Genomic DNA, 25,715 nt, shown 5'->3' on the forward strand with positions numbered 1-25,715 from the left:
CACTGTCAAAGAATGGTCTATTTACGATATTTTTTCATATATAGGGCGCACCGGATTATAGATTGCATTAAAGGGGTCATATTATTATTATTTTTTTTTTAATGTAAAACACTTCCTTGTGGTCTACATAACATGTAATGGTGGTTCTTTGGTCAAAATGTTGCATAGATTATGTTTTACAGACCATCTTCAAGCCGCTTTCTGACAGTCACTTCGGGATGCGCCGTTTTGTGGGCGGTCTTATTTGCATGGCTCACCTTCGACAGCGTCTTCTCCCCGTCATTTTTGTTGTAGCGGTGTAGCGTGCAAGGACAGGAGTGGAAGAAGTGTCAAAAGATGGAGCAAACTGTTTTAATGACATTCAGACTTTACTTAAATCAACAACAAAGCAGCATCTTGTCATCCGTGGCTCACTAGTGCAACAACAACGCCGGAAATGTGTCCCGTGAAAAACCGTCCGACTGGAACTCTCTAATAACTAAAGTTCCTTGGGTGAATAAAGAACTCACTACACCGGTATGTTTTAGCGCTTTAATGGAAAATTTATTGACAGATCTAAGTAAGAACTTTACACTACTTTATATTAGAAATGGCAACAGCGGAGGATGAATGTCCCTTAACAAGAAGATAGAGAAAAAGAAGAAGCTTATCGACTACGTTGTCGGCACGAACTACAAAGGCGGACACGTGCAAATTTTCAGGACTTATGCAGATCCTAAATACACATCAGTAGGTACCAAAAGGTAAGAAAAGTTGCTTTTGCATCAAGCGGTGCGGCTTCATAGCTTGCCAAAGTCGTACTAAAACATTTTGATAGATTTTTGAGCGCTGTGTCTAATGTTCTATATAATTTCAATGGAACATATAAAATCTTGGTGTTGTTTGCTTGAGTCATATTGCAGTCTACTCGTTTCTCTTATGTGTGACTGCCATCATATTGCAGTCTACACGTATGTGACTGCCATCTAGTGGTCACACTTATCATTTCACCATGTACCAAATAAAATAGCTTTGAGGTTGGTAAGCACAACCAAAATTATTCCGTGCATTAAGCGCACCAGATTATAAGGCGCACTATCGAGTTTTCAGAAAATGAAAAAAGGATTTTAAGTGCGCCTTATAGTGCGAAAAATATGGTATATTACTCACATTAAAAAAAAAGACTGTGTTGCCAAATGAACATTAACCTTGTAATAAATGATAAATAAAGAACCAAACTAAACAAAAAGACTGATAATAAAGTATAATAGATTTTGTGAGATTATTTAACAATTTAACATATACACTTTTGAAAAGGTATTCATTGGAGGAGGGTTGTGATTTTTGGACAAAGCTGGGTGTGTGGCAAAAAAAATTATCACAATTAATGTTTTCAAATCATTCGATCACGATTAATATCACATTTTTTATTAAAGTCGGAGAGACACAGAATGACAACAGCCACGAGAAAGTCGACTCTTTCAACCATCTGTCTGACTATGTTTTTTAAATTTGATTTAGTCCACTCCAAGTGGTGTTGGAATAATTAGTACGTCAGACAATACAGTTATGACCTGACAAATAGTCGCAGAATTACTGTATAACGAGTACTGTTGCAGCCCTACTCTTTATTATTGCAGTATCTTATAACAGACATTTCTGCCATGTTTGATGGAGTTAATATATGCCAACAGCTGACAACTGTCATTTTGTTCATATCTGTAATTGTGTTTACTCGAGGTGTAACGCTACAGGTAACCCACGCTACGGTCCGTACCTCGGTTTCTTTTTTGGTACATTTTGGGGGGTAAAGATAGCTTTTTTTCCTCTCACAGTTCTTTTGTTGTTTTGCTTGTCATCACAAACTTTGTTCTGCAGTAAACAAAGTATCTGTAGTGTACTGAATATGATACAACTTTCAAATCCTAAATTATTATTTGTATTCTTTAATTACTTGTATACGTCCGTGCTTTTCACCAGTGTTTTGTCAAACAAGTGGTGACCCAGAATGTGGAGTTTTTTTTCAACTCCAACTCTGTATTATCTTGAAATTACATTAAAGTGCAGTTTGAATTTGAGGTACTGTAAAATAATATGTACCAACAAATAAAACATGTTCCATGATTATTTCAGGAAAAAAAATGTTCTTTTCCACCAACTCAAAAATGATTTTGACAACGTGTCTGCAGTTTTTCGGAATGTTTTAGTACATGTGACTTATCTGATGAGTTGAATCAGAGCAAACACGTAAACAAAAAGTCAGATTCAAAAATATTTAGACATAAAATGACTTGTTTTCCCTATTGAATTAGGTGTGTTTATTCTCCCAGTAGGTACCAATAAACAAAAACATTCTGTGCCTACCTGCAAGACCGCATTTAGGGCAGGATTACTGCACGTCAGAGAGACTAAAGCAGAGATTCCCACACTTTTTCTGCAGGCGAGCTACTTTTCAATTGAACAAGTCGAGGGGATCTACCTCATTCATATATATAATTTATATTTATTTATTTATTAAAGAGATGTTTTTGTTAACAAGTTAAAGGTGTTTAATAATAATACAAGCATGTTTAACACATATAGATTCCTTTCTTTCATGAAGACAAGAATATAAGTTGGTGTATTACCTGATTCTGATGACTTGCATTGATTGGAATCAGACAGTAGTGCTGATAACGTCCACAATTTCAAATGGAGGAGAAAAAAAATCCTCCTTTCTGTCCAATACCACATGAAAGTGGTTGATTTTTGGCATCTTATTTGTCCAGCTTCCATACTCCTTTTTATACACTTTACAATAAATACATTGGCGGCAAACTCCGTAGCTTGCTAGCTTGTGCACACCAGCTTTCTGAGACTCTTATTTTGTTAGCGCAGGCAGGATGACGCAGCGTTTTTATTGTGAAGACAGGAACTGTGCAGTTAGTCTTTAGAGTTCTGATGGCAGTACGGCGCGAGAGTCTGTTGAAATAAAAAGTGTTTGTCGTCTTCCTGTCGGTCATTTTTTCTTAATAATGACCTGTCAGCAGCCAGCGTCATCTCACAAGACCCTCAGGTGCCGTGAATGTCAATCAAGTGACGAAAGTGACGTCTTAGTGAAGATTTATGATCGATAATTTTTAAGTCTATTTTTTTAATGCCTGGCTGGCGATCCACTGACACACCCTCCATGATCGACCGTAATGGGCACCCCTGGACTAAAGTCAGTCACTTAAGTCGCTGCTCCTTCTAAATGTTGTGTTTCATCTTCTATGCTAGTGATAGCCATATTTCTTTATTTTATTCTTCTGGGCTGCACTTCTAGCTGTGTAAGGGGGAAGCAGCAAAACGCTGATTTAACATTAATTTCGTAGTGAGGAGCCTTACTTTCATGATGGTGGACGTGGATGGTCGTGCACATATAGTACAGGCCAAAAGTTTGGACACACTTTCTCATTTCAATGCCTTTTCTTTATTTTCATAACTATTTAGATTTTAGATTGTCACTGAAGGCATCAAAACAATGACACCTGTGAAGTGAAAACCATTTCAAGCTCATCAAGAGAATGCCAAGAGTGTGCAAAGCAGTAACCAGAGCAAAGGGTAGCTATTTTGACGTAACTATAATATAAAACGTGTTTTTAGTTATTTCACCATTGTTTGTTAAGTACATAACTCCACATGTGTTCATTCATAGTTTTGATGCCTTCAGTGACAATCTACAATGTAAATAGTCATGAAAATAAAGAAAACGCATTGAAATGAGAAGGTCTGTCCAAACTTTTGGCCTGTACTGTATAAAATAATAAAAAGGATAATTGAATATTACTGGAACGTAAGCATAAACAAATGTGTTTTTAACTGCCTAATGTTAAAAAATATGGAATCTAATCGTTATCATGAGGAATAAACTGTATTATATTCTACTGTATATTCAACTTTATTTCGGGTAATTGACAAAAACGTCATAATTCTCATATGGAAAGTGTGCACATTATATTATTCCCTGCTAATCAGGTACATTTTTCAGGTATTACAATATTTGTGTCAATTAGGAAATAAGGCTATAAAAAAAACATTATTAAATTAATATCCATCTGACTGTGTCAAAACTGAGTATTGTTACCTTTGTAAAGGCAGATGGTTTTTTTTTAATGGATCTCATTATATTGGGCAGGTGTGCCTAATGTTGTGTACAATGAGCATTAAAATGCATTAAAAGCATGCAGTGCATGTGTGAACATGCAAATAGGACGAGCAGTAAGAAGAGTAAGAATACAGTAGAACAACAGAGGAGTAGGCACACTGTCTACTCCTCGCTACAACAAAAATGTGCTGCAAAAGAAGAGCGGAAATCAAAGCAGTTGAATGAGAAACAACATTTGAACGCTGCCTTTCGTTCTCTCTCTCAGCCTGTCTGCCTGGCTCGTACAGGGAGCGCCTTGCCATGCCATTAGTGCAGTGCAACATCAAACAGGAAATGAATAATAGAGACTGGGATTTTTCAGAAGACGAGCGAGAGAGTCCTTTCCCTGCCGTACATTGATCCGAGGGCAGCAACCACCTCCACAAAAAGACGTCGTTTCTCGCCGCCGGCCCTGCCAAAATGTGACTTAGCCAGCCGAGACGTACGGTACACATAAGAGGGAGGAAAAAGTGGCGAGCATGTGGTTCTAATTACACACAGGCAGCGTGCTAAAGCCAAGCTGCACATCTTAAGCCTCGCACACCACACTCGGGGTAACAAAAAGCACGCCGCCTCATTAAATCTCACATATCTCAGTGTTCTGGCAGTCTACAACATACATAACACTCTCTGACTGTGTCTGTCTTTGGGAGAGGGCCTCTTTTGTTAGCGTTTGCCTCGGCTTCCTATCAAACATGAATGAGAAACAGGAAGCTCGGGCCTGTAGACCACATGGAGGGTGAACTCACACTGGGCCATTTCAAGCGTGGCGGACTTGGACGCAGTCTTCCTCCGTTTCTCCCCAGCATACGTGAGCCATCACTTCATTATACAACACTGTATTACTGCAACGATCCTGACTTGAATTTTTTTTTTTTTTTTGGAGTCTTTGTTTATTTGTATTAGTTGGTGGTTGTCATTGATAACTGGCGGGAGGAGCGATCACACTAATTACAACACATGTCGCACACATGCTCAAGCGTGAAAGAGTGTACCGTCTGCTTTAAACTTGTGGATTATGTGAAAAGTAGTTCTATTTATTTCTATTATGCAAGGAGAAGGTTATCATTGATAACTGGTGGGCGCAGTGATCGCATCAATTATAAGACACACCTACGTTGGATGTGTACATATAGTGCATGCATGTGTTTAGGCATGAGAATACAATTAAATTTGACTAAATGAAGTATGTAAAGTATTTATATTCCTGCATATTATACACAGTGACAATTATCATAAATAACTGGTGGGCAGAGTGATCGCATCAACTATAAGACACACCTACGTTGAAAGTGTACATATAGTGCATGCATGTGTTTAGGCATTGAGAATACAAAACAAAAAAGTGACTTTTTACTTTGTGAATTGTGTTTAATATTTCTATTCATGCATATTGTACACGGTGACAACTATCATAATTAACTGGTGGACGGAGTGATCGCATCAATTATAAGACACACCTACGTTGGATGTGTACATATCGTGCATGCATGTGTTTAGGCATGAGAATACAATGACTTTTGACTTTGGGAATTGTGTTTGGTATTTCTATTCATGCATATTATGCACGGTGACAATTATCATAAATAACTGGTGGGCGGAGTGATCGCATCAATTATAAGACACACCTATGTTGGATGTGTACATATAGTGCATGCATGTGTTTAGGCATGAGAAAACAATGACTTTTGACTTTGTGAATTACGTCTCGTATTGCTATTAATGTGTATTATGCACGGTGGCGATAATCATTAATAACTGGTAGACGGAGTGATCGCAAATAATTATATGACACACCTATGTTTTATGTGTGCTCCTAATAAGCACCGTGGACTGTTTTGGAAGTTTCTTTGAGCCTTTGTATTTCTACGCTTACTAACATACACAGTGGCATTAACAACTGGGGAGAGGATCGATTGCATTGAAAAAAATATGCATGAAAAAATTTGCATGAATGTGTTCAGGCATGAGCAAAGAAACAGCGGCTTTTGACTTTGTGAATAATGTCCAGTCTTTCTACTCATGTATGTTATGCACAGTGACGGTTCTCCTTAATCACTGATCCCATTGATTATATGATAGTTTGACACCTCTTTTTTTTGTGTAGCGTGGACGTGGACTATATTGAACTATTTTTTCGAGTCTATTTCTTTGCTTTCTAACGTACAAGGTGGCATTAATAACTCATGCAAGAGCAACGAAACAGTGGATTTTGACGTTGTGAAATACGTTTAGTCTTTATATCCATGTGTACTATGTGGTAGGGTTGTACGGTATACCGATACTAGTATATTATCGGGGTACTAATGAATCAAAAACGGTACTACACAAAGTACCGGTTCTCCATTTGTTTTCTTATATTTTTTTCAACTGGCACGACGGCGCATCATTGCTGGTTTTACCAGCAATGGCGACAAATAAAGTATGTTTCTTACAAGTATCATCCCTGCAGGACGAGGAATAGCTAAACATGCTTCACTACACATCGTAGGATGATACAATAGCTCACCGGCGTCACCGTTAATGTTTTATTGTCACAAAATCTGTTTTCCTTTTTAAAAAATGTATATTATGTTTTTAAACTCAGGAAATACGTCCCTGGACACATGAGGACTTTGAATATGACCAATGTATGATCCTGTAACTACTTGGTATCGGATGGACACCTAAATTTGTGGTATCATCCAAAACTAATGTAAAGTATCAAACAACAGAAGAATAAGTGATTATTACATTTTAACAGAAGTGTAGATAGAACATGTTGAAACAGAAAATAATCAAGTATTAACAGTAAATGAACAAGTGGATTAATAATCCATTGTTACCGCTTGTCCTTTATAATGTTGACAAAATAATAGAATGATAAATGACACAATATGTTACTGCATACGTCAGCAGACTAATTAGGAGTCTTTGTTTGTTTACTTATAACTAAAAGACGAGTTGCCTAGTATGTTCACAAATTTATTTAAGGCCAAATTTGTTCTATGATTGCAATAAAAAACATGTTTAATGTACCCTAAGATTTTTTGTTAAAATAAAGCCAATAATTAAATTTGTTGTGGTTCCCTTTATTTAGAAAAGTATCGAAAAGTATCTAAATACATTTTGGTAGCGGTACCAAAATATTGGTATCGGGACAACCCTACTATGTGGTTATTATTAATAACTGGCTGGAGGAAGGGTCATATGGACTATATGACAAGTTGACGTTGTTATTTTGTGTCGATCTTTTCATCTGTTTTATAAAAGTTAATAACTTGCGGGAGGAGTGATCTCTTAAGAAGTAGGTAGTTCATCCAAGGCTTATTAGGCTTGTCAATGGTTCTAACTAGAAGAGACCACAGCATCTACAGAGTATAATAGGCTATCACATTAGCGACAAACATGCTATTTTTGCATTGACCGTCGGTCAAGCTGCACCGCAAGAGAGCGAGAGAAAGAAAACGAGCGGTAAGTTAGAGAGAAGCAAATCAAAAGTCAAATGAGGAAACAGAGAAATTAATTTGTGCGCCCTCCCGATTTCTCTGCAGGCAGACATCGATCACGCGGTGGCCTGCCTCCCTCCCTCTCGCTTTGGAGGTGGCGGCATTGGCGGTTGAGGGATAGGGGGTCCTTGTAATCAGGCACAGGAGAACGGCGAGCCTGCCTCCTTAGGCCCAGTCCTTGTTTCTATAAAGTGGACCAGAAAATGTTTCTTTCCGCATAACTACCCTTTGATATATCAATACAAATTAACGCAGCAGGCAGACAAAACATTGTCTTTCTTTTTTTCCCTGCGGTCAAGAAAGCAGCACCACGAGGTTGGATGCAAAAAATCAAACATCAGAAACGACACTGATTATTTTGTAGGTTATCAGAACAAATCTCCTACTTTAATGACATTTATTGCATAGAAAGAATCTATAATATTTCACGGTGCTACATGATGGTCGTCTACAACAATGCATTGTCTAGTAGAAATGGTCATAATAAAAAATTAATCATTAGAAAATGAGTGGAATTGATTAGTTCCGCAGTTTCAAACTCGTTTTCATTGAGGGCCACATCGCAGTTAGGTTTGCCCTCTGAGGGCCGCGTTTAACAATGAGTACTATATGAATATAGATATACTGTAACAATATAGGTATATATTTTTTTAAATCTTTAAATTGTACTTTCAAAACTGGCAGCTCAGTCACCAGAATTTTACAGTAAAAGCATTGTTTTTTTACAGCATATAAAAAAATTGAATAAATGGAATGGAATTGAGAAACAATACAATAGTAAAATTCAAGCAACAGAGCTGCCAGGTTGTTGTTTTTTTACCGTAAAATCTTTTTTTTTTTTTTTTTTAGTTTTTTTATGTTTTAGTGTCTTACTGTATTAGGAAAAAAACAGTACCAGAGGTGATTTTACGATAAAAAAAACTCAGTCGGCGGAATTTAACCGTAAAATCTGTTGTCAATGTCACGGTCTACATTTTGATTGATAATTTGTTTTGAAATCATAAGTCAAGCTTATATTTAAGTACATTTATTTATTTTAACAAAAAATATTTTTGGAATACATGATAATATAATATTTGGATTTTGATAATTTAGAATTTTAAAAGATATGCTATTGCATGCAGTGCATGGTTTCTTATGTCAAAAGGGAAATACATATATCTAGTATGAAAAGATTAAGCATTTGGCCCCCGGGCCTTGAGTTTGACACCCGTGGATTAGTTCTATATTAATCCTTTTTAGGCAAGATTGAGTGTACTACTTGGCTGTGACCAGCAGAGGCACTGTTAATACTGCCTCTACAAACTTGGGCTACTGTGGGTGTAGTCTGTGAGGGATCCAATTAGTCACGTTGTCAAGTTGTATTGACAACAACTGTCTGGGGATGTAACGATGTGAAAATGTCATATCATGGTTATCGTAACCAAAATGATCACAGTGATCATTGTTATCGTGGTATTGTTGAACCAGTACAGATACAATCATTTGACAAAGTTTTTTTTAAATAACTAAAATACATAAACTGTTAAAAAACCCACTATTTATCATGCTTTGTGTTTCTTATGCTTCACTGATAATGTTTTAGTGTTAGTATTTGAACTGTTTCATTGGCTAAAATATTTATTTCAATGAAAAGTGCATAACAAATCAAATCTACTATTATAATTTATTATTTCTGACGGGCAATGTGGCTTCCTACTGTTTTTAGCACTCCTTGAAGGCACCGCAGAACACCACTGTCTCATATTCTCCGGAGTATACTGTGGAACAACCACTCTGCTCTTTTAGGTTCAATGTAGACAAATGGCTTAGTTACTCAGACAGCAATGTGTTTCTGTACGTTTGGATTGGGGTATGTCGTTTCTTAATGGGGAAAGATGTTAATGTCCCCTGTTTTCATGTTAGCATTTAAGCCAGCGAGCTAGCCCCAGTCAGTTTGTGAGTTTATCAAAGTGCAGTTATCAATCGCGGTTTTTCGATCATTCTAATTTTAAACGGTAACACTGACCCGTGGGAGTTTTACCGCGTTTATCATTATATCCCGACTAGGGTTGTCTCGATACCAATATTTTGGTACTGGTAACAAAATGCATTTCGAAACTTTTCTAAATAAAGGGCACCACAAAAAATGGCATTATTGGCTTTATTTTAAGAAAAAATATTCGGGTACATTAAACATATGTTTATTATTGCAATCGAAGAACAATTTTGTCCTTAAATATTATAGTGAACATACTAGACAACTTTTAGTAGTAAGTAAGCAAACAAAGGCTCCTAATTTGTCTGCTGACGTATGCAGTAATATATTGTGTAATTTCTCATTGTATTTTGTCAAAATTATAAAGGACAAGCTGTAAAAATGTATTATTAATCTACTTGTTAATTTAGTATTAATATCTGCTTATTTTCCGTTCAAACATGTTCTATCTACACTTCTGTTAAAATGTAATAATCACTTATTCTTCTATTGTTTGATACTTTACATTAGTTTTGGATTATACCACAAATTTAGGTATCGATCCGATACCAGGAGTTACAGGATCATACATTGGTCATAATTTAAGTTCTCACGTGTCCAGGGATGTATTTCCTGAGTTTATAAACATAGCATAAATGAAAAAAAAAAACGAAAGAAGATGTTGTGATGCCAAAAAATATAGATGTAATCATAGAAGTATCGACTAGATACGCTCTTGTACTTGGTATCATTACAGTGGATGTCAGGTGTAGATCCACCCATGGCATTTGTTTACATTCTGACGCCGGTGAGCTATTGTATCCTCCTATGGTGTGTAGTGAAGCATGTTTAGCTATTCCTCGTCCTGCAGGGATGATACTTGTAAGAAACTCACTTTATTTGTCACCATGGAGGCAAGGATTAGTGATTTAGAAGTAGCTAAAACACTGCCTATTGCGGATGGACATCAGCCGCTAACTAGCTAGCCATGTTTTAGAGCACCTCTTCCTGAGGGCGTTTCAGTGTTATAACTTCACCTTTATCGTCAGTTTTTAGGCCAAAATGCGTCCATTCTCCCTTTTCTGTCTACACACTGTGTCTGCTTGTAAGTACTCCGTGATTGTGCGCTACCGAACATGCTCGTCTGCTTGTAAAACCAGCAATGTCATGCCTGTAAAAAAATATATATATGGCAAACCTGTATTGTACCGTTTTTGATTCCTTAGTACCGCGATACTATACTAGTACCAGTATACCGTACAACCCTAATCCCGACAACTGTCAAACCAATATTTCCTTACTTGCTTCACCTTGCTTTAAATGTTCAACCATAAATGAGGACCAGGTGAGACGGCATTAAAGTGTCCCACAATTATGAAAAGTCCACCGGACGAAGGTGGCGAGCTCAAAAGGTCCAAACCATCAATATCAGGTTTAAAATAGCCTCGCTGAAGACTTAACCTTTAGCAGAGACAAATTAAATGAAAATATACAGTGTGGTGCGTTCAGGGCGGATTCTTTCTGCTCGCATGACCTGAATTATCGCTTTAGTCCTTGTCAACAAAACATGGACCCAACAAAGTAACAAACACACCTGAATAGCGTTGTACGGTATACCGGTATTAGTATAGTGCCGCGATACTAATTAATCATATTCGGTACTATACTGCCTCTGAAAAGTACAAGTCCAACACCCCCCGCGCCCCGTCGTCGTCACGTCGTGTCATTGCTGGTTTACGATCAGACGAGCATGTTCGGCAGCGCACAATGACGGAGTACTTACAAGCAGACACAGTGTGTAGACAGAAAAGGGAGAACGTACGCATTTTTGCTTAAAAACTAAAGATAAAGGTGAAGCTATAACACTGAAACGCACACCGGAAGAGGTGCTTTAAGACATGGCTAACTAGTTAGCGGCTAATGTCCATGTGCAGTCGGCAGTGTTTTAACTACCGGTACTTCTAAATCACTAATCCTCGCCTCCATGGTGACAAATAAAGTGAGTTTCTTACAAGTATCATCCCTGCAGGACGAGGAATAGCTAAACATGCTTCATTACACACCGTAGGAGGATACAATAGCTCACCGGCGTCACAATGTAAACAAACGCCATTGATGGATCTACACCTAACATCCACTGTAATGATATCAAGTACAGGAACATATCTAGTCGATACTACTATGATTACATCGATATTTTTTGGCATCACAACATCTTTAGTTTTAAAAAAATTTACATTATGTTTATAAACTCAGGAAATGCATCCCTGGACACATGAGGACTTTGAATATGACCATTGTATGATCCTGTAACTACTTGGTATCGCATTGATACCTAAATTTGTGTCGACATCCAAAACTAATGTAAAGTATCCAAACAACAGAAGAATAAATGATTATTACATTTGAACAGATATGTAGATAGAACATGTTGAAACAGAAAATAACCAGATATTAATACTAAATGAACAAGTGGATTAATAATTAATTTTCTACCACTTGTTCTTAATAATTTTGACAAAATAATAGAATGATAAATGACACAATATGTTACTGCATATGTCAGCAGACTAAATTAGGAGCCTTTGTTTGCTTACTTACTAATAAAAGACAAGTTGTCTAGTATGTTCACTATTTTATTTAAGGACAAACTTGCAATAAGAAACATATGTTTAATGTACCCTAAGATTTTTTGTTAAAATAAAGCCAATAATGCCATTTTTTGTGGTCCCCTTTATTTAGAAAAGTATCGAAAGTACTGGTATTGTTTATTATCAATAGCACTATTTCTATTGGTATTCATATTGCTCCATTTTTAGTGTAATAATGCTCATTGTCATTTCTGTATTTTTTTTAAAATTTTCGCTAACTGCTTATTTGCTATTACTTTTACCATCATATTTGTACATGTCGTATTTGCTGATGTTGCTCTGTTGTTGTTGTTGTGTTTGCTGTTGTTGTCTCTCTGTCTAATCCCCCTCTTGTCCCCACAATTCCCCCCTCTGTCTTCCTTTTTCTCTCTTTCTATCCCCTCCTGCTCCGGCCCGGCTGCACCAAATGATAATATAAATACATTTAATAAAGTCAAAATACAAGTAAGGCAACAAGAGAAGTATCCTACACTTCTCTTTTGTAAAGTAAATCTGAACAGCCGATATGGGCATCTACATCTACTATATGATTTGCCCGAGAAGCTGGGCAGGACATTATAAAAAAAAAAAATTTTAAAAAATTTAAAAAAAAAAAAAAAAAGAAAAGTATCGAAAAGTACTGAAAAGTATCGAAATAAGTACCAAAATATTTGTGTCGGGACAACACTACTCCTGAATGCATGTGCATACACAGACTCAAATTCCTCTCACGTTTACTCAATGAAAACCTCAAAAACAGGAAACGCATTATCCCTGTGAACACACACACACACACACACACACACACACACACACACACACACACACACACACACACACACACACACACACACACACACACACACACGCAGAGACACATGATCCACTTTCCAGACGAAAATGATGAAATACGAAATGGAGCATTACCGCTCGGAATGGCAGTCTGCCCGGGACTGTGCTGCTGCTCCTCTGCTGTCACATTGTCTTCTACTGCCAGAAACAGAAAGACAGAGTGGAGGGGGGGTGAGGAGGGGAGGGGGGAGAAGATACAGTTAATAGTGGAAAAACAAGTTCAGCACATTAAGAGTTCCTTCTTTTTTTGGGATGTTAAAAGCACTTTCAATCTTGGGTTTGGGAATCCTTGCAAGGCTTTCATATGTTTTTTGGCAACAAGGCAAAGAGCCACATGCGTAAATAACATATTAGACCCAGTAAGGCCTGATGAATTATGGACACGTCCGGAAAAAAACACCTTGATGACTCCCTTGGTTGAATTAGACGGCGAGCAAAAGGATTTTAGAAACGCAGACTTGATATTCCGTATTTGAGCGAAGCGGTTTTCTCTTCAGGCCAGAGGCTGACAAACTAGTGACGGCTTGATCAGCCCTCATTAGGCGGCATGGCAAGTTCGCCACTTTGGACTTTTCGACAACAGCGGCGTTGCCTCCAGAAGACGCGACTCATGTTTAGCAAAACGGCGGGAAGCCTTTCACGTCGGCGCCTTTATGAAGATGGCGAGGGGTGTCGTGACAAGTAGGAGAAATGAAATGGATTTTAACAGCGGGGAGAGAACAAAAGAGTCTCCCACCTGTTCCATGTAAAATGAGGGTCTCGCTGAGGGGTTCTTACGCCTCTGCGTTCCACCCGTGAAGTCGGATTGCATTCTCCATTATGTATTTTCCCAGCCTTTCATTTTCCCGGGCATGGAGGGGGGGGGGGGGGTGAAAGGGGGGAGTGTGACAGGACCTCCCACTAGGGGAGTTGGGCACTGACTGCAGACGCACTTTTCAAACCGCACAAAATATCCTGTACTTTGCATAATTAAGGCTGGATCCTTTGGTGGCGGAAGCTTTTCCCGTGGGGCGGGTTTCGCAAGTTAGAGGCAAGCGGGGAGTCAAACCTTGGTGAAAAATAATACTAAAAGTGTCGAGCTGTTTTTTTGTTTTTATACATTCTGACTGTCAGGCCCAGCACAAGGAAGGAGCGTTACGATCATAAAAAACCGACATGTTATTACGTGAAGAAAAAAATCCAGGGCTCGAATTTAAACACGGCAACTGCGGGAAAAGCCGCGACCGCCCTCGTCACTTGCCATAATGACCTAAAAAATTGACCAACATCGGCGGCAAAAACATGCCGTGACCGCCCTTGACTTTTTACTTGTTAATGGATGAGGGACGTAACGGTAAACGGTATAATGATAATTTGCGATACAATTTCAGATGGTCAGTAATACAGGGGGTGTCCAGGGTGAAGGGTTGTTGTGTCTATAGGCCTGGAGCCGCTCTGCCACTTTCCTATCAATCCATTGCAACTTATTTTATAGAATATTACTACTTTTCATTTAAACATATTACTTTTTTCTCACGTTACGACACATTCTCATAGCATTATGACTATTTCACTCGTAATGTTCAGCCCTTTGAGACACTTGTGATTTAGGGACACTTGTGATTTAGGGCTATATAAATAAACATTGATTGATTGATTGAATGTTTCCAATTTTTAAATTACCGAAAAAACGTCATTTATTAATGCATTTTAGGCAACATAAAGTCAGACGCATGCGCACTAACGGTGTTTGGCTTGATAATCATGGCGGACTAAGGACATGGACTTTGCTCCGGAGATTTCCCCTCGGAGTAAACGGAGCCAAGTGCTTGGTTTAACGTAATTTTTCCCCTCGCTTCCCGGCGTGCGTTTAAGAGCACACTGCTGTGTTTGATGGCGAAATGTGTGGACAATATTGGAGGCACTTGTCCCCACACTAAAAGTATACAGCAAAGGAGAAAACTCTTTGATGTTTTGCAGCAGGCGATGTGTCGTGAACATTGTCACAACTTGTTTATAAAGTCTTTAGTTTGTTGACTGGGATGTTCACTCCTCCTTTATTTAACTGCAAACTGTATCAGTGTTCAAATAACATCATTACTAGCTCAAATATTTTGTCATCTCATCGAACTAAACGCAGGCTGTGAAGATTGTGTATTCGATTTGAGAGGTGTCACTCCTCTTTATTGTTGTTGGCCAAACTGTTGTACTGAACCAAGAGAAGAACAAAGCTTGTTTATTAGACGTCATCTTCATTCGCCAAACTGCTTTGTGTTTTATTTTAATATCAAAAAGTAAACTCAAGGTTTTTATACATTACATGTTTTTTGCATGTCACAAAGGTATTACTTCTAAAAACATTCATGTTACACAGCATTTTGTTAATGTTTTATTGTGTATAGTCAATTCCTATATGACATATTTCTGCTCAAACGCTTAATGAATCTGTCCTGATACATCATCTACATGTACATATAAATGTACCTCACTTAGAAAAACAAATAAATAATTTCAAAAAATATCTCCCTCTATCAAAATGTAAAAATAGAGATAAAGGCATCATGAAATGACAAAAAGCTGACAAGTTTGTATTAATAATGAATAAAAAGAAATAAAATAATGTTTGCCTTGGTAACCTTCTTACTTGCCTTGGTGCCCTAAAATATGAGCCCTCCTTTAAGGCAATACTTGCCTTGACCTTAAAAAGTAAAAATTTGAGGCCTGAAAATTGTATTGTTTTATTGTTGTTTTTGTTTATCGAGTGTCATAGTCAGTTCCATACCATACATGTAGTACATCATATACATACATATCTCCAGAGAACAATCTTGTGCTCAATGGCAATATTATTATTTCACAAAAAAAAAGAAAATTAAATTAAATTAAACATTCAGTACAGGTCAAAAGTTTGGACACACCTTCCAATTTCAATGTGTTTTCTTTATTTTCACGACTATTTACATTGTAGATTGTCACTGAAGGCATCAAAACTATGACACCTGTAAAGTGAAAACCATTGCAGGTGACTACCTCTTGAAGCTCATCGAGAGAATGCCAAGAGTGTGCAAAGCAGTAATCAAAGCAAAGGGTGGCTATTTTGAAGAAACTAGAATATAAAACATGTTTTCGGTTTGCAGAGAATAATTTCCCCACACCTAGTGTGTGTGTGACAATCATTGGTATTTTAACTTTTTAACTTTATTTCACCTTTTTTTGTTAAGTACATAACTCCACACGTGTTCATTCATAGTTTTGATGCCTTCAGTGACAATCTACAATCTACATAGTCGTGAAAATTTAAAAAAAGCAATGAATGAGAAGGTGTGTTCAAACTTTTGGCTTGTACTGTATCTCAAAAGGGTAATGGGAAGAAGTATAAAAATCGTATTGCAAGCATTGAGTTGCAATATTACAACAACAACAAAAAAGTGGTTAAATCACAAGGATAAAGTGACAACATTATGAGAAAAAAACAATAAATTGAGGGATGGAGTGTACCGTTCACATTTCAACCGATATGGTACCTGCATGGCAATCGTTACCGATACTTAATGTTACCAATTTTCGGACCGTAGGGTGCCAATGAGCGGGTCTATTCAGGTCTATATTCATACAAAAGGCGCATCAGATTATAAGGCACATTAAAGATAACCTGACTCTCGCCAGATCCTTGTAGTTCGCTGAGCTCCACACAAGGATCTGGGATCGAGGGCAATGCAAACTCCTTCAAGATACCAAAAAATAATGAACCAATCAGGATCGCCAGGCGGGATTTCATAGATGTGACGTAGGGCCGAAGTGACTGTTTGATTCAAACAACAATGGCGGCACGCAGCGAGGAGTCGTGTGCTGACATTGATTCTGCATATTTTCTTTGCACAAACGACATCGATCGTCTACTGACATTGCTGCGTCGTTTCAGTAAGAGTTCTCTAACTTTTCGCTCTGTCGTTATCCAAAATGTCGACTGTTCTGTTTTGGATTTCCCAGCGTCGCTCTCATCAGCGCCACGGGTTGATTTTGATGTGAGTGGTTGAAGTAGCACGTCATTCAAGATAACGGACAAGTGGTTTATCCAATCACATGCAATGATTTTTTTACACGGCACCGGTTTCTGAAATACATCTACTATTGAGAAGTCCCAGATCCTTGTGTGGAGCTCAGCGAACTACAAGGAGAGAGTCAGGTTACATTAAAGGGGTCATATTATGATTTTTTTCTAAATTTGAAACACTTCCTTGTGGTCTACATAACATGTAATGGTGAATATTTGGTCGAAATGTTGCATACATTATGTTTTGCGAACCACCTTTAAGTCGCTTTCTGACGTCTCCTCAGGACGTACCGTTTTGTGGGCGGGTCTTATTTACTTAGACAGCGTCTTTGTTGTACAGATAGTTTTTAGCAATTCCATATCGGTCTACTGACAGATATAAGTTAGAACTGTACGCCTCTATATACAAGAAATGACAACAGCAGAGGATGAATGTCCCCCAACAAGAGGACTATTGACTACAGCGTGGACTACAATGGCAGACGTGCGCAAATATTTGGGACTTATGCAGCTCCCAAATACAGAAGAAAAGTTGGTTTTGCATAATGTTGCGAAACGAAACACCAGATAATATGTTTCCTAATAGGTGCCATTTTGGGGTCCTTCCATAATAATACGCGTATGTTGAAGCACAGTACACAGGACAATTAGGGATGTCCGATAATGGCTTTTTGCCGATATCCGATATTCCGATATTGTCCAACTCTTAATTACCAATACTGATATCAACCGATACCGATATATACAGTTGTGGAATTAACACATTATTATGCCTAATTTGGACAACTAGGTATGGTGAAGATAAGGTCCTTTTTAAAAAAAATTATAAAATAAAATAAGATAAATCAATTAAAAACATTTTCTTTTTTATGTGGGCTCTGTACCGAGGATGTCGTTGTGGCTTGTGCAGCCCTTTGAGACACTTGTGATTTAGGGCTATATAAATAAACATTGATTGATTGATTTATAAAAAAGAAAGTAAAACAATATAAAAACAGTTACATGGAAACTAGTGATTAATGAAAATGAGTAAAATTAACTGTTAAAGGTAGTACTATTAGTGGACCAGCAGCAGGCATAATCATGTGTGCTTACGGACTGTATCCCTTGCAGACTGTATTGATATATAATGTAGGAATCAGAATATTAATAACAGAAAGAAACAACCCTTTTGTGTGAATGAGTGTGAATGAGTGTAAATGGGGGAGGGAGGTTTTTTGGGTTAGTGTACCAATTGTAAGCGTATCTTGTGTTTTTAATGTTGATTTAATAAAAAAATAATAAAATAATTTTAAAAAATAAATACGATACCGATAATAAAAAAAACGATACCGATAATTTCCGATATTACATTTTAAAGCATTTATCGGCCGATAATATCGGTTTGCCGATATTATCGGCCATCGGACATCTCTACTGACAATGGTATCCGTAATGCGCAGGCAATCCATCAATCGGTGCGGCTTCGTAGCTTACCAAAGTCGTACTGAAACATTCTGACAGATTTTGGAGCGCCGTTTGTAATGTTCTATATTCTCAAATGAAACATTAAAGTTTTGGGCTTGCTTTGACAGCATCATTTATCGAACAGGCGTCAACTAGCAATCCACACGTATCCCTTACGTGTGACTGCCATCTACTGTTCACACATATCATTACATAATGGACCAAATAAAATTGCCTCGAGGTCGGTAATAAGCACAACCAGAATTATTCCGTACATTAGGCACACCGGGTTATAAGGCGCACTGTCAAAAATGAAATGATTTTAAGTGCGCCTTAATGTCCGAAAAATATGGTACTTTTGTGTGTGCTCATGTGTAACGATATGAAATAGGGTCAGGTCAGGTCTATTGTTAAAGTTGTTTTTTTTTCTAAATGGAAAACACTTCCTTGTGGTCTACATAACATGTAATGGTGGTTCTTTGGTCAAAATGTTAGATAGATTATGTTTTACAGATCATCTTAAAGTCGCTTTCTGACAGTTGCTTCAGGACGCACCATTTTGTGGGCGGTCTTATTTACATGGCTCGCCTTCGACAGCGTCTTCTTCCCGTCATCTTTGTTGTAGCGGTGTAGCGTGCAAGGACGGGAGTGGAAGAAGTGTCAAAAGATGGAGCTAATTGTTTTAATGACATTCAGACTATATTTAAATCAATAACGGAGCAGCATCTCCTCATCCTTAGCTCACAAGTGCAACAACAACGCCGGAAATGTGTCCCGGGAAAAACTGTCCGACCGGAACTCTCTAATAACTAAACTTCCTTGGGGGAATAATGTAAACTCACTATACCGGTATGTTTTAGCGCTTTCATGGCGAGTTTACTGACAGATATAAGTAAGAACCTTACACTACTTTATATTAGAAATGGCAACAGTGGAGGATAAATGTCCCATAACAAGAAGAATGAGAAAAAGGAGACACTTATTGACTATGGTGTCGGGACAGACTACAAAGGCGGACACGCGCAAATTTTCAGGACGTTTGCAGATCGCAAATTAAGATCAGCAGGTACAAGGAGGTAAGAAAAGTTGCTTTTGCATAATGTTGTGAAACAAATCGCCAGACAATATGTCTTACCTTATACACACACCATAATAATACTCGTAAGTTGAAGCACAGTACAATCCATCAAGTGGTGCGGCTTCATAGCTTACCAAAGTCGTACTAAAACATTTTGATAGATTTTTGAGCGCCGTGTGTAACGTTCTATATTTTCAATAGAACATTTACACTTTTCGTGTTGTTTACCTGAGTCATATTGCAGTCTACACATATCTCTTATGTGTGACTGCCATCATATTGCAGTCTACACTTATCTCTTATGTGTGACTTCCATCTACTGGTCACACTTATCATTACACTATGTACCAAATAAAATAGCTTTGAGGTTGGTAAGCACAACCAAAGTTATTCCGTACATTAGGCGCCCCGGGTTATAAGGCGCACTGTCGAGATTTGAGAAAATGAAAGGATTTTATGTGCGCCTTATAGTCCGAAAAATACGGTACTAAATTCCCACCCAGAATGTTCCTATTGTCCAGCCAGAAGAGACACTCATGGAGTTTTGGTCTAAAATAACCTTTTGATGAAAAGCGAATAATCTTTCATATTGTTGGAAATATTTGCTATAACATGAGCGTTGCATATGCCAAACAAATCAAGGATATGGCAATTAATTAGTATAATGGAAGTCGAGCGAGTTGGACACCGCGGAGGGACGTCCCTCAGAGCCACCACACAAGTCTGCATCAGCTACAGCGGTCCTGCTGGAGCGGGCCTCGGTGACTGACGCCCTGAGAGTTTAATGAGTTTCTCCAGCGCCGTTGAGCGCCTTGGCATTTGACATCATTTAAATGGGCCAGGGATGGGGGGTCCTAATAAATCCCCCGCGGTTCTATCAGAGATCGGTGGCAGCGTTTTTTTTTCCTTTTTCCCTTTTTTGTTTTTGATTACCATCCCTGTTGGTGAGATGAGGGAGTTGAGGCAGAAAAAAGCTATCTTGTGAAAAAGTGAAAATGTGGGGGATGATTTGTCGCCTGCTGGAACCATTAAAAGTTTGGTCATTAAGACAACTTCTGAAAGACTGCGAATTTCGTCTATAAAGTTGAGTTAATCATGGCAGAGTTTGGCACCGTACATCTGGCGTAGTACCCAAGATAGTCATACAAAAGCTACGTCATATCATACCCGTCACATCACGTCGTGATCAAACCCTGCATTACAGCAGCTTTCCTGACATATTAACTCATTTGTTTGGTTTCTCTATGTTCTGGTGGGGGATTACATCAGGCAATTCATGTCTATGTATAATTCCCACATTTGCTTTTTCATTTGAAACCCAACAAAAAAAAAGTTAACCTGTTTTTTAAAAAAATGTTTAGTATTAATCAAAGAATAACAATAATTTTTCCTGCATTCAAAATTGCGTGCCAGAGCGATTGACATCGCTCAACACAGCGTAAATCTCGGGCTGTGTTGATTGAGCGATTGATGTCCCTCTGCGGCAGCTATGTATTTTAACTGCAGTTGCAGCGTTGCGCCACTATGGAGGCACTATATCGACAGCAGTGCACCGGAAAGACCTGAAGCAACTACCGAAGAAGAAACAGATTGAATCGTGTTTTTTTCCGCTACTTGGTGCATAACGTTGACCGCCGTAACAAGTGGATTTCTGCCATACGGAGCATGATACGGAGGGATCACTGGACTCCTACAGAACACTCCAGACTGTGCTGTGAACATTTTGTCTCTGGTCAGTGAACACAGCTGGTAGTGTTAGCTTCGTTTCCAACCTTTTTTGAGTAATTATAATAGACCGATTGATTGAAGAATTTTTTATAAGTTTGCATAGGTTCAGGTAGAGTTTCATGACGGTACAGATTGACTGGTACAAGGTCAACTAAAAGGAGTTACCCCAAGAAAGTATTAAAAGCATGTCGTGTTTTTTTGTTTTTTTTAAAGTTTCCTCCGTGTCAGAGTAACGTTCATGTTTTTTAGCGTTGCAGATATGGCAGGAAAAATCAGCCACTTCTTTAAAAAGCGATCTCGCGAGGAGGAAAGTCAAGAGGGCAGGTGGAACAGAGCAAAGAAATTCACGTAACAGGCAGTTAAAATGTAATAATTCATGGTGGTGACAACATGTGGACATTTTTGTCCACAGAGCGTTTGAAGGCTGCTTCAAAATCATCTATGAGTGTCTCAAGCAAAAGTGGCCCCACCACACAAGCTATGAGCCCATCATTCTCTTATGCAGGCGGTTAGACCAGAGGTTTCAAACTCAAGGCCCGGAGGCCAGATCTGGCCCGCGAAATCATTTTATCTGGCCTGCAAACACCTGGAAACTATATGTGTTAATAACGTACTTATTTTCTCACTAAATGTAATGGATTATTTTCATTTTGACAGAAAAAATATATGTACTGCTTGAAATTGCATGCCTTTTAAACTTTAATAGTATCCATTATTGCAACAAATATTATAGTATATTATCATACTTTCCAAACATGTTTTTGTCCAACTAAAAATAAATACTTAAATATCTGATTGACTTATGATTTTACAGCTAAATACCCATCAAATTAATAAAAATGATAATCAATTTTACAGTGTTCTTTACAGCATAATACTGTAAATTGAAAAAAAAAAAAAAAAAGGTGCGTTAAAATTATGCCGCATGGTCAGGAGTGTACCACCTCTGCCTCAATTTGAGCCAGGAAAAAAAACCTGCATTTGATTGTCCAAGTTAAACTGGGAGTAGTTTTACGTGGACTCGCACAAGCAGGTAAACACACGAAGAAAACAAAGGACTTGGAAGTTATCCAGGATCATTTTTAAATTTTTTTTGTCTTAACCTGGCTGAACATTGAAGATGTGATACAAGCATCACTACAAAGCTGTATGGATAACAACTGAATTAGTTCACAACTTTGATGGATCTCGCTGACATCCCGGATGACGTCACTCTCAGACACAACTACCCACAATAAAAGAGATCAAATTTGGCATATTTATAAATGATGGTAACGTAGAAATGTTTGTCAACATTATTATACTGGAAGCAACATTTTTTATACATATATGTCGACTTCTGAAAGTAAAACCTACATTTTGTAATTGGCTTAATGGTTAAATCTTGGGAAATGGTTTGAAGTACAAAAGCCCTTAATTTGATATCTTTATTGAAAAGTGATTTAAATTAACCCTTTTTTTTTGTCTTTTTGAATTTTGTATTTTATCATATTGTTTATTATTATTGTGTATTATTATGTTTAATACTCTACCTCAACCTGATGGATGTGTAACATTGTTGAATGTGTTGAAAGTGCTTTGACTTTTATGCACATTGTGGGTATATGTTTGTTGTTCAATTTAAAAAATAAAAACTTTCAGACATAAGCTATAATCTTGTATCCGTAAACCTATCTGGCTCTCGAGCAGTTCCGTTTCTGTTTATTTTATTTTAAGGACAACGTGGAGTTACATTAAAAAAGATGGCTGCACCAGGAGGAGCGCTATGCAAATTTCCATCTGTAGTCATTTTAAGGCACATTTAGCATCCACAATTAAAATTACACAACAAATATAAAAATACATAACAAATTTAAAATTACAGAATTAAAAAGCAATGTAAAATACAAGCGCAATATACATATACAAAGTGTGTGTAATGTCGTCAAGTTACAGTATTTAAGCAGTGTCCTTTAAGGCAGTGGTGCCCAACCACCGGGCCGCGGCCCGGTAACGGTCCGTGGATCGATTGGTACCGGGCCGCACAAGAAATAAAAAAATTAAAAATAAATGTTTTTTTTAATTTTGATTTATTTTTTATTAAATCAACATAAAAAACACAAGATACACTTACAATTAGTGCACCAACCCAAAAAACGTCCCTCCCCCATTTACACTCATTCACACTCATTCGCACAAAAGGGTTGTTTCTTTCTGTTATTAATATTTCTGGTTGCTACATTATACATCGATATAGACCAATACAGTCTGTAGGGATACAGTCCGTAAGCACACATGATTGTATGTTTTTATGACAAAAAAATGTTTAATAAAAATAAACATTCCCCCTCCCTCCATGTGAAACTCAGGCATGTGAGCACACTTTGGGGAAAAAAGAGGATAACTGAGGTAAAAAAGAGGAATATTTCTATCAGCACAAAGAGACGAGCATTCAACACATTTTGTTGAGATCATTTTTTAAAAATATTTCATTGAAAAAGTGATAATTTTCACGCGAAAATTAACGTTTAGAAACGTGGATTTCACATGCCTGAAAACTACTTTAGGGTTAACGCAGCGCATCCTTCATATGGATTTTTTGCTTTACAAACGATATATCAGAAAATAGTTTGTTTTACATTTTCTCCTGTTGATTTCAATGATGGACAGATTCAATTGAGTCAATACAAGTGAGTGTTTATTTATATAAATTTGAACCGCCACAAATACATTTGACTCTACTAGGGTTGTCCTGATACGGTACCAAAATGTATTTCGATACCTTTCGATACTTTTCTAAATAAAAGTGACCACAAAATGTCATTATTAGCTTTATTTTAACAAAAAATCTTAGGGTACATTAAACATGTGTTTCTTATTGCAATGGAAGAACAATTTTGTCCTTAATTAAAATAGTGAACATACTAGACGTGTCTTTTAGTAATAAGTAAGCAAACAAAGGTTCCTAATTTGTCTGCTGATGTATGCAGTTACGTATTGTGTCATTTATCATTCTATTATTTTGTCAAAATTATTAAGGAGAAGCTGTAAAAATTGATTATTAATCTACTTGTTCATTTACTGTTAACATCTGCTTTTGTTCTCTTTCAACATGTTCTATCTACACTTCTGTTAAAATGTAATAATCACTTATTCTTCTGTTGTTTGATACTTTACATTAGTTTTGGATGATACCACAAATTTAGGTATCGAGTCAATACCAAGTAGTTACAGGATCATACATTGGTTATACAAAGTCCTCATGTGTCCAGGGACGTATTTCCTGAGTTTATAAACATAATATACATTTTTTTTAAAGGAAAAAAGATTTTGTGACGATAAAAAATATCGATGTAATCATAGAAGTATCGACTAGATACACTATTGTATTTGGTATCATTACAGTGGATGTCAGGTGTAGATCCACCCATGGCGTTTGTTTACATTGTGACGCCGGTGAGCTATTGTGTCCTCCTATGGTGTGTAGTGAAGCATGTTTAGCTATTCCTCATCATGCAGGGATGATACTTGTAAGAAACGTACTTTATTTGTCGCCATGGAGACGAGGATTAGTGATTTAGAAGTAGCTAAAACACTGCCGACTGCGGATGGATGTTCCCTGCTAGCTAGCTAGACATGTCTTAAAGCACCTCTTCCTGAGGGCGTTTCAGTGTTATAACTTCCCCTTTATCGTTAGTTTTTAGGCCAAAATGCGTCCATTCTCCTTTTTCTGTTTACACACTGTGTCTGCTTGTAAGTACTCCGTGATTGTGCGCTGCCGAACATGCTCCTCTGCTCGTAAAACCAGCAATGTCACGACATGACGACGCGCCGTCATGCCTGGGAACCGGTACTTTTCAAACAGAGTATAGTCCCGTTGTTGATTCATTAGTACTGCAATACTATACTAGTACCGGTATACTGTACAACCCTAGGCTCTACTTGGTCTCCCTTGCCTATAAACACATAAGACATCTGATCTAGCAGACAATACAAAGGGTTCATTAGTGTCGCTATATTTAGCAAGTAAGCCGAACCTCCTTATCATAAAAGTGACCAGCAACAAACCTAGTGCAGTTTTGTAGACTCTGAAATGAAAACTCATGGCGCTCCTTGTCTAAAAAGCACTTTAACGTGTAAGGATGACGAGAAAGTGGTCGATCTCTTTACTGCAGAAACAAAACAGGCCACTCAGTCTGCACTCCTTAGACATCCTCCACGGCCCACACAATCACGGACAATCGCAGAACTCTTACACTTCACATAACTCATAGGTGGCTTCAACTTGTGACTAGGGTTATACGGTATACCGGTACTAGTATAATACCGCGATACTAATGAATCATATCCGGTGATATTACTGGTTTTACGAGTAGAGGA

General features: G+C 37.7%; 1 protein-coding gene across 5 annotated transcripts in view; it reads right to left on the bottom strand.

Annotated features, from left to right (window-relative positions):
• LOC133630853 (zinc finger protein 521-like) overlaps positions 1 to 25,715 on the bottom strand; it is a 289,433-nt gene that overhangs the window by 231,302 nt on the left and 32,416 nt on the right. For 4 of the 5 annotated variants that reach the window (XM_062022664.1, XM_062022661.1, XM_062022663.1 and 1 more), the window contains one exon: positions 13,147 to 13,209. In XM_062022664.1, coding sequence (XP_061878648.1) covers positions 13,147 to 13,209 — 63 coding nt within the window. The remainder of the gene's footprint in view (positions 1 to 13,146; positions 13,210 to 25,715) is intronic. The other variant, XM_062022666.1, reaches the window with a different exon arrangement.

This window comes from Entelurus aequoreus, linkage group LG16 (genome assembly GCF_033978785.1).
Source record: "Entelurus aequoreus isolate RoL-2023_Sb linkage group LG16, RoL_Eaeq_v1.1, whole genome shotgun sequence".
Lineage (NCBI taxonomy): Eukaryota > Metazoa > Chordata > Actinopteri > Syngnathiformes > Syngnathidae > Entelurus > Entelurus aequoreus.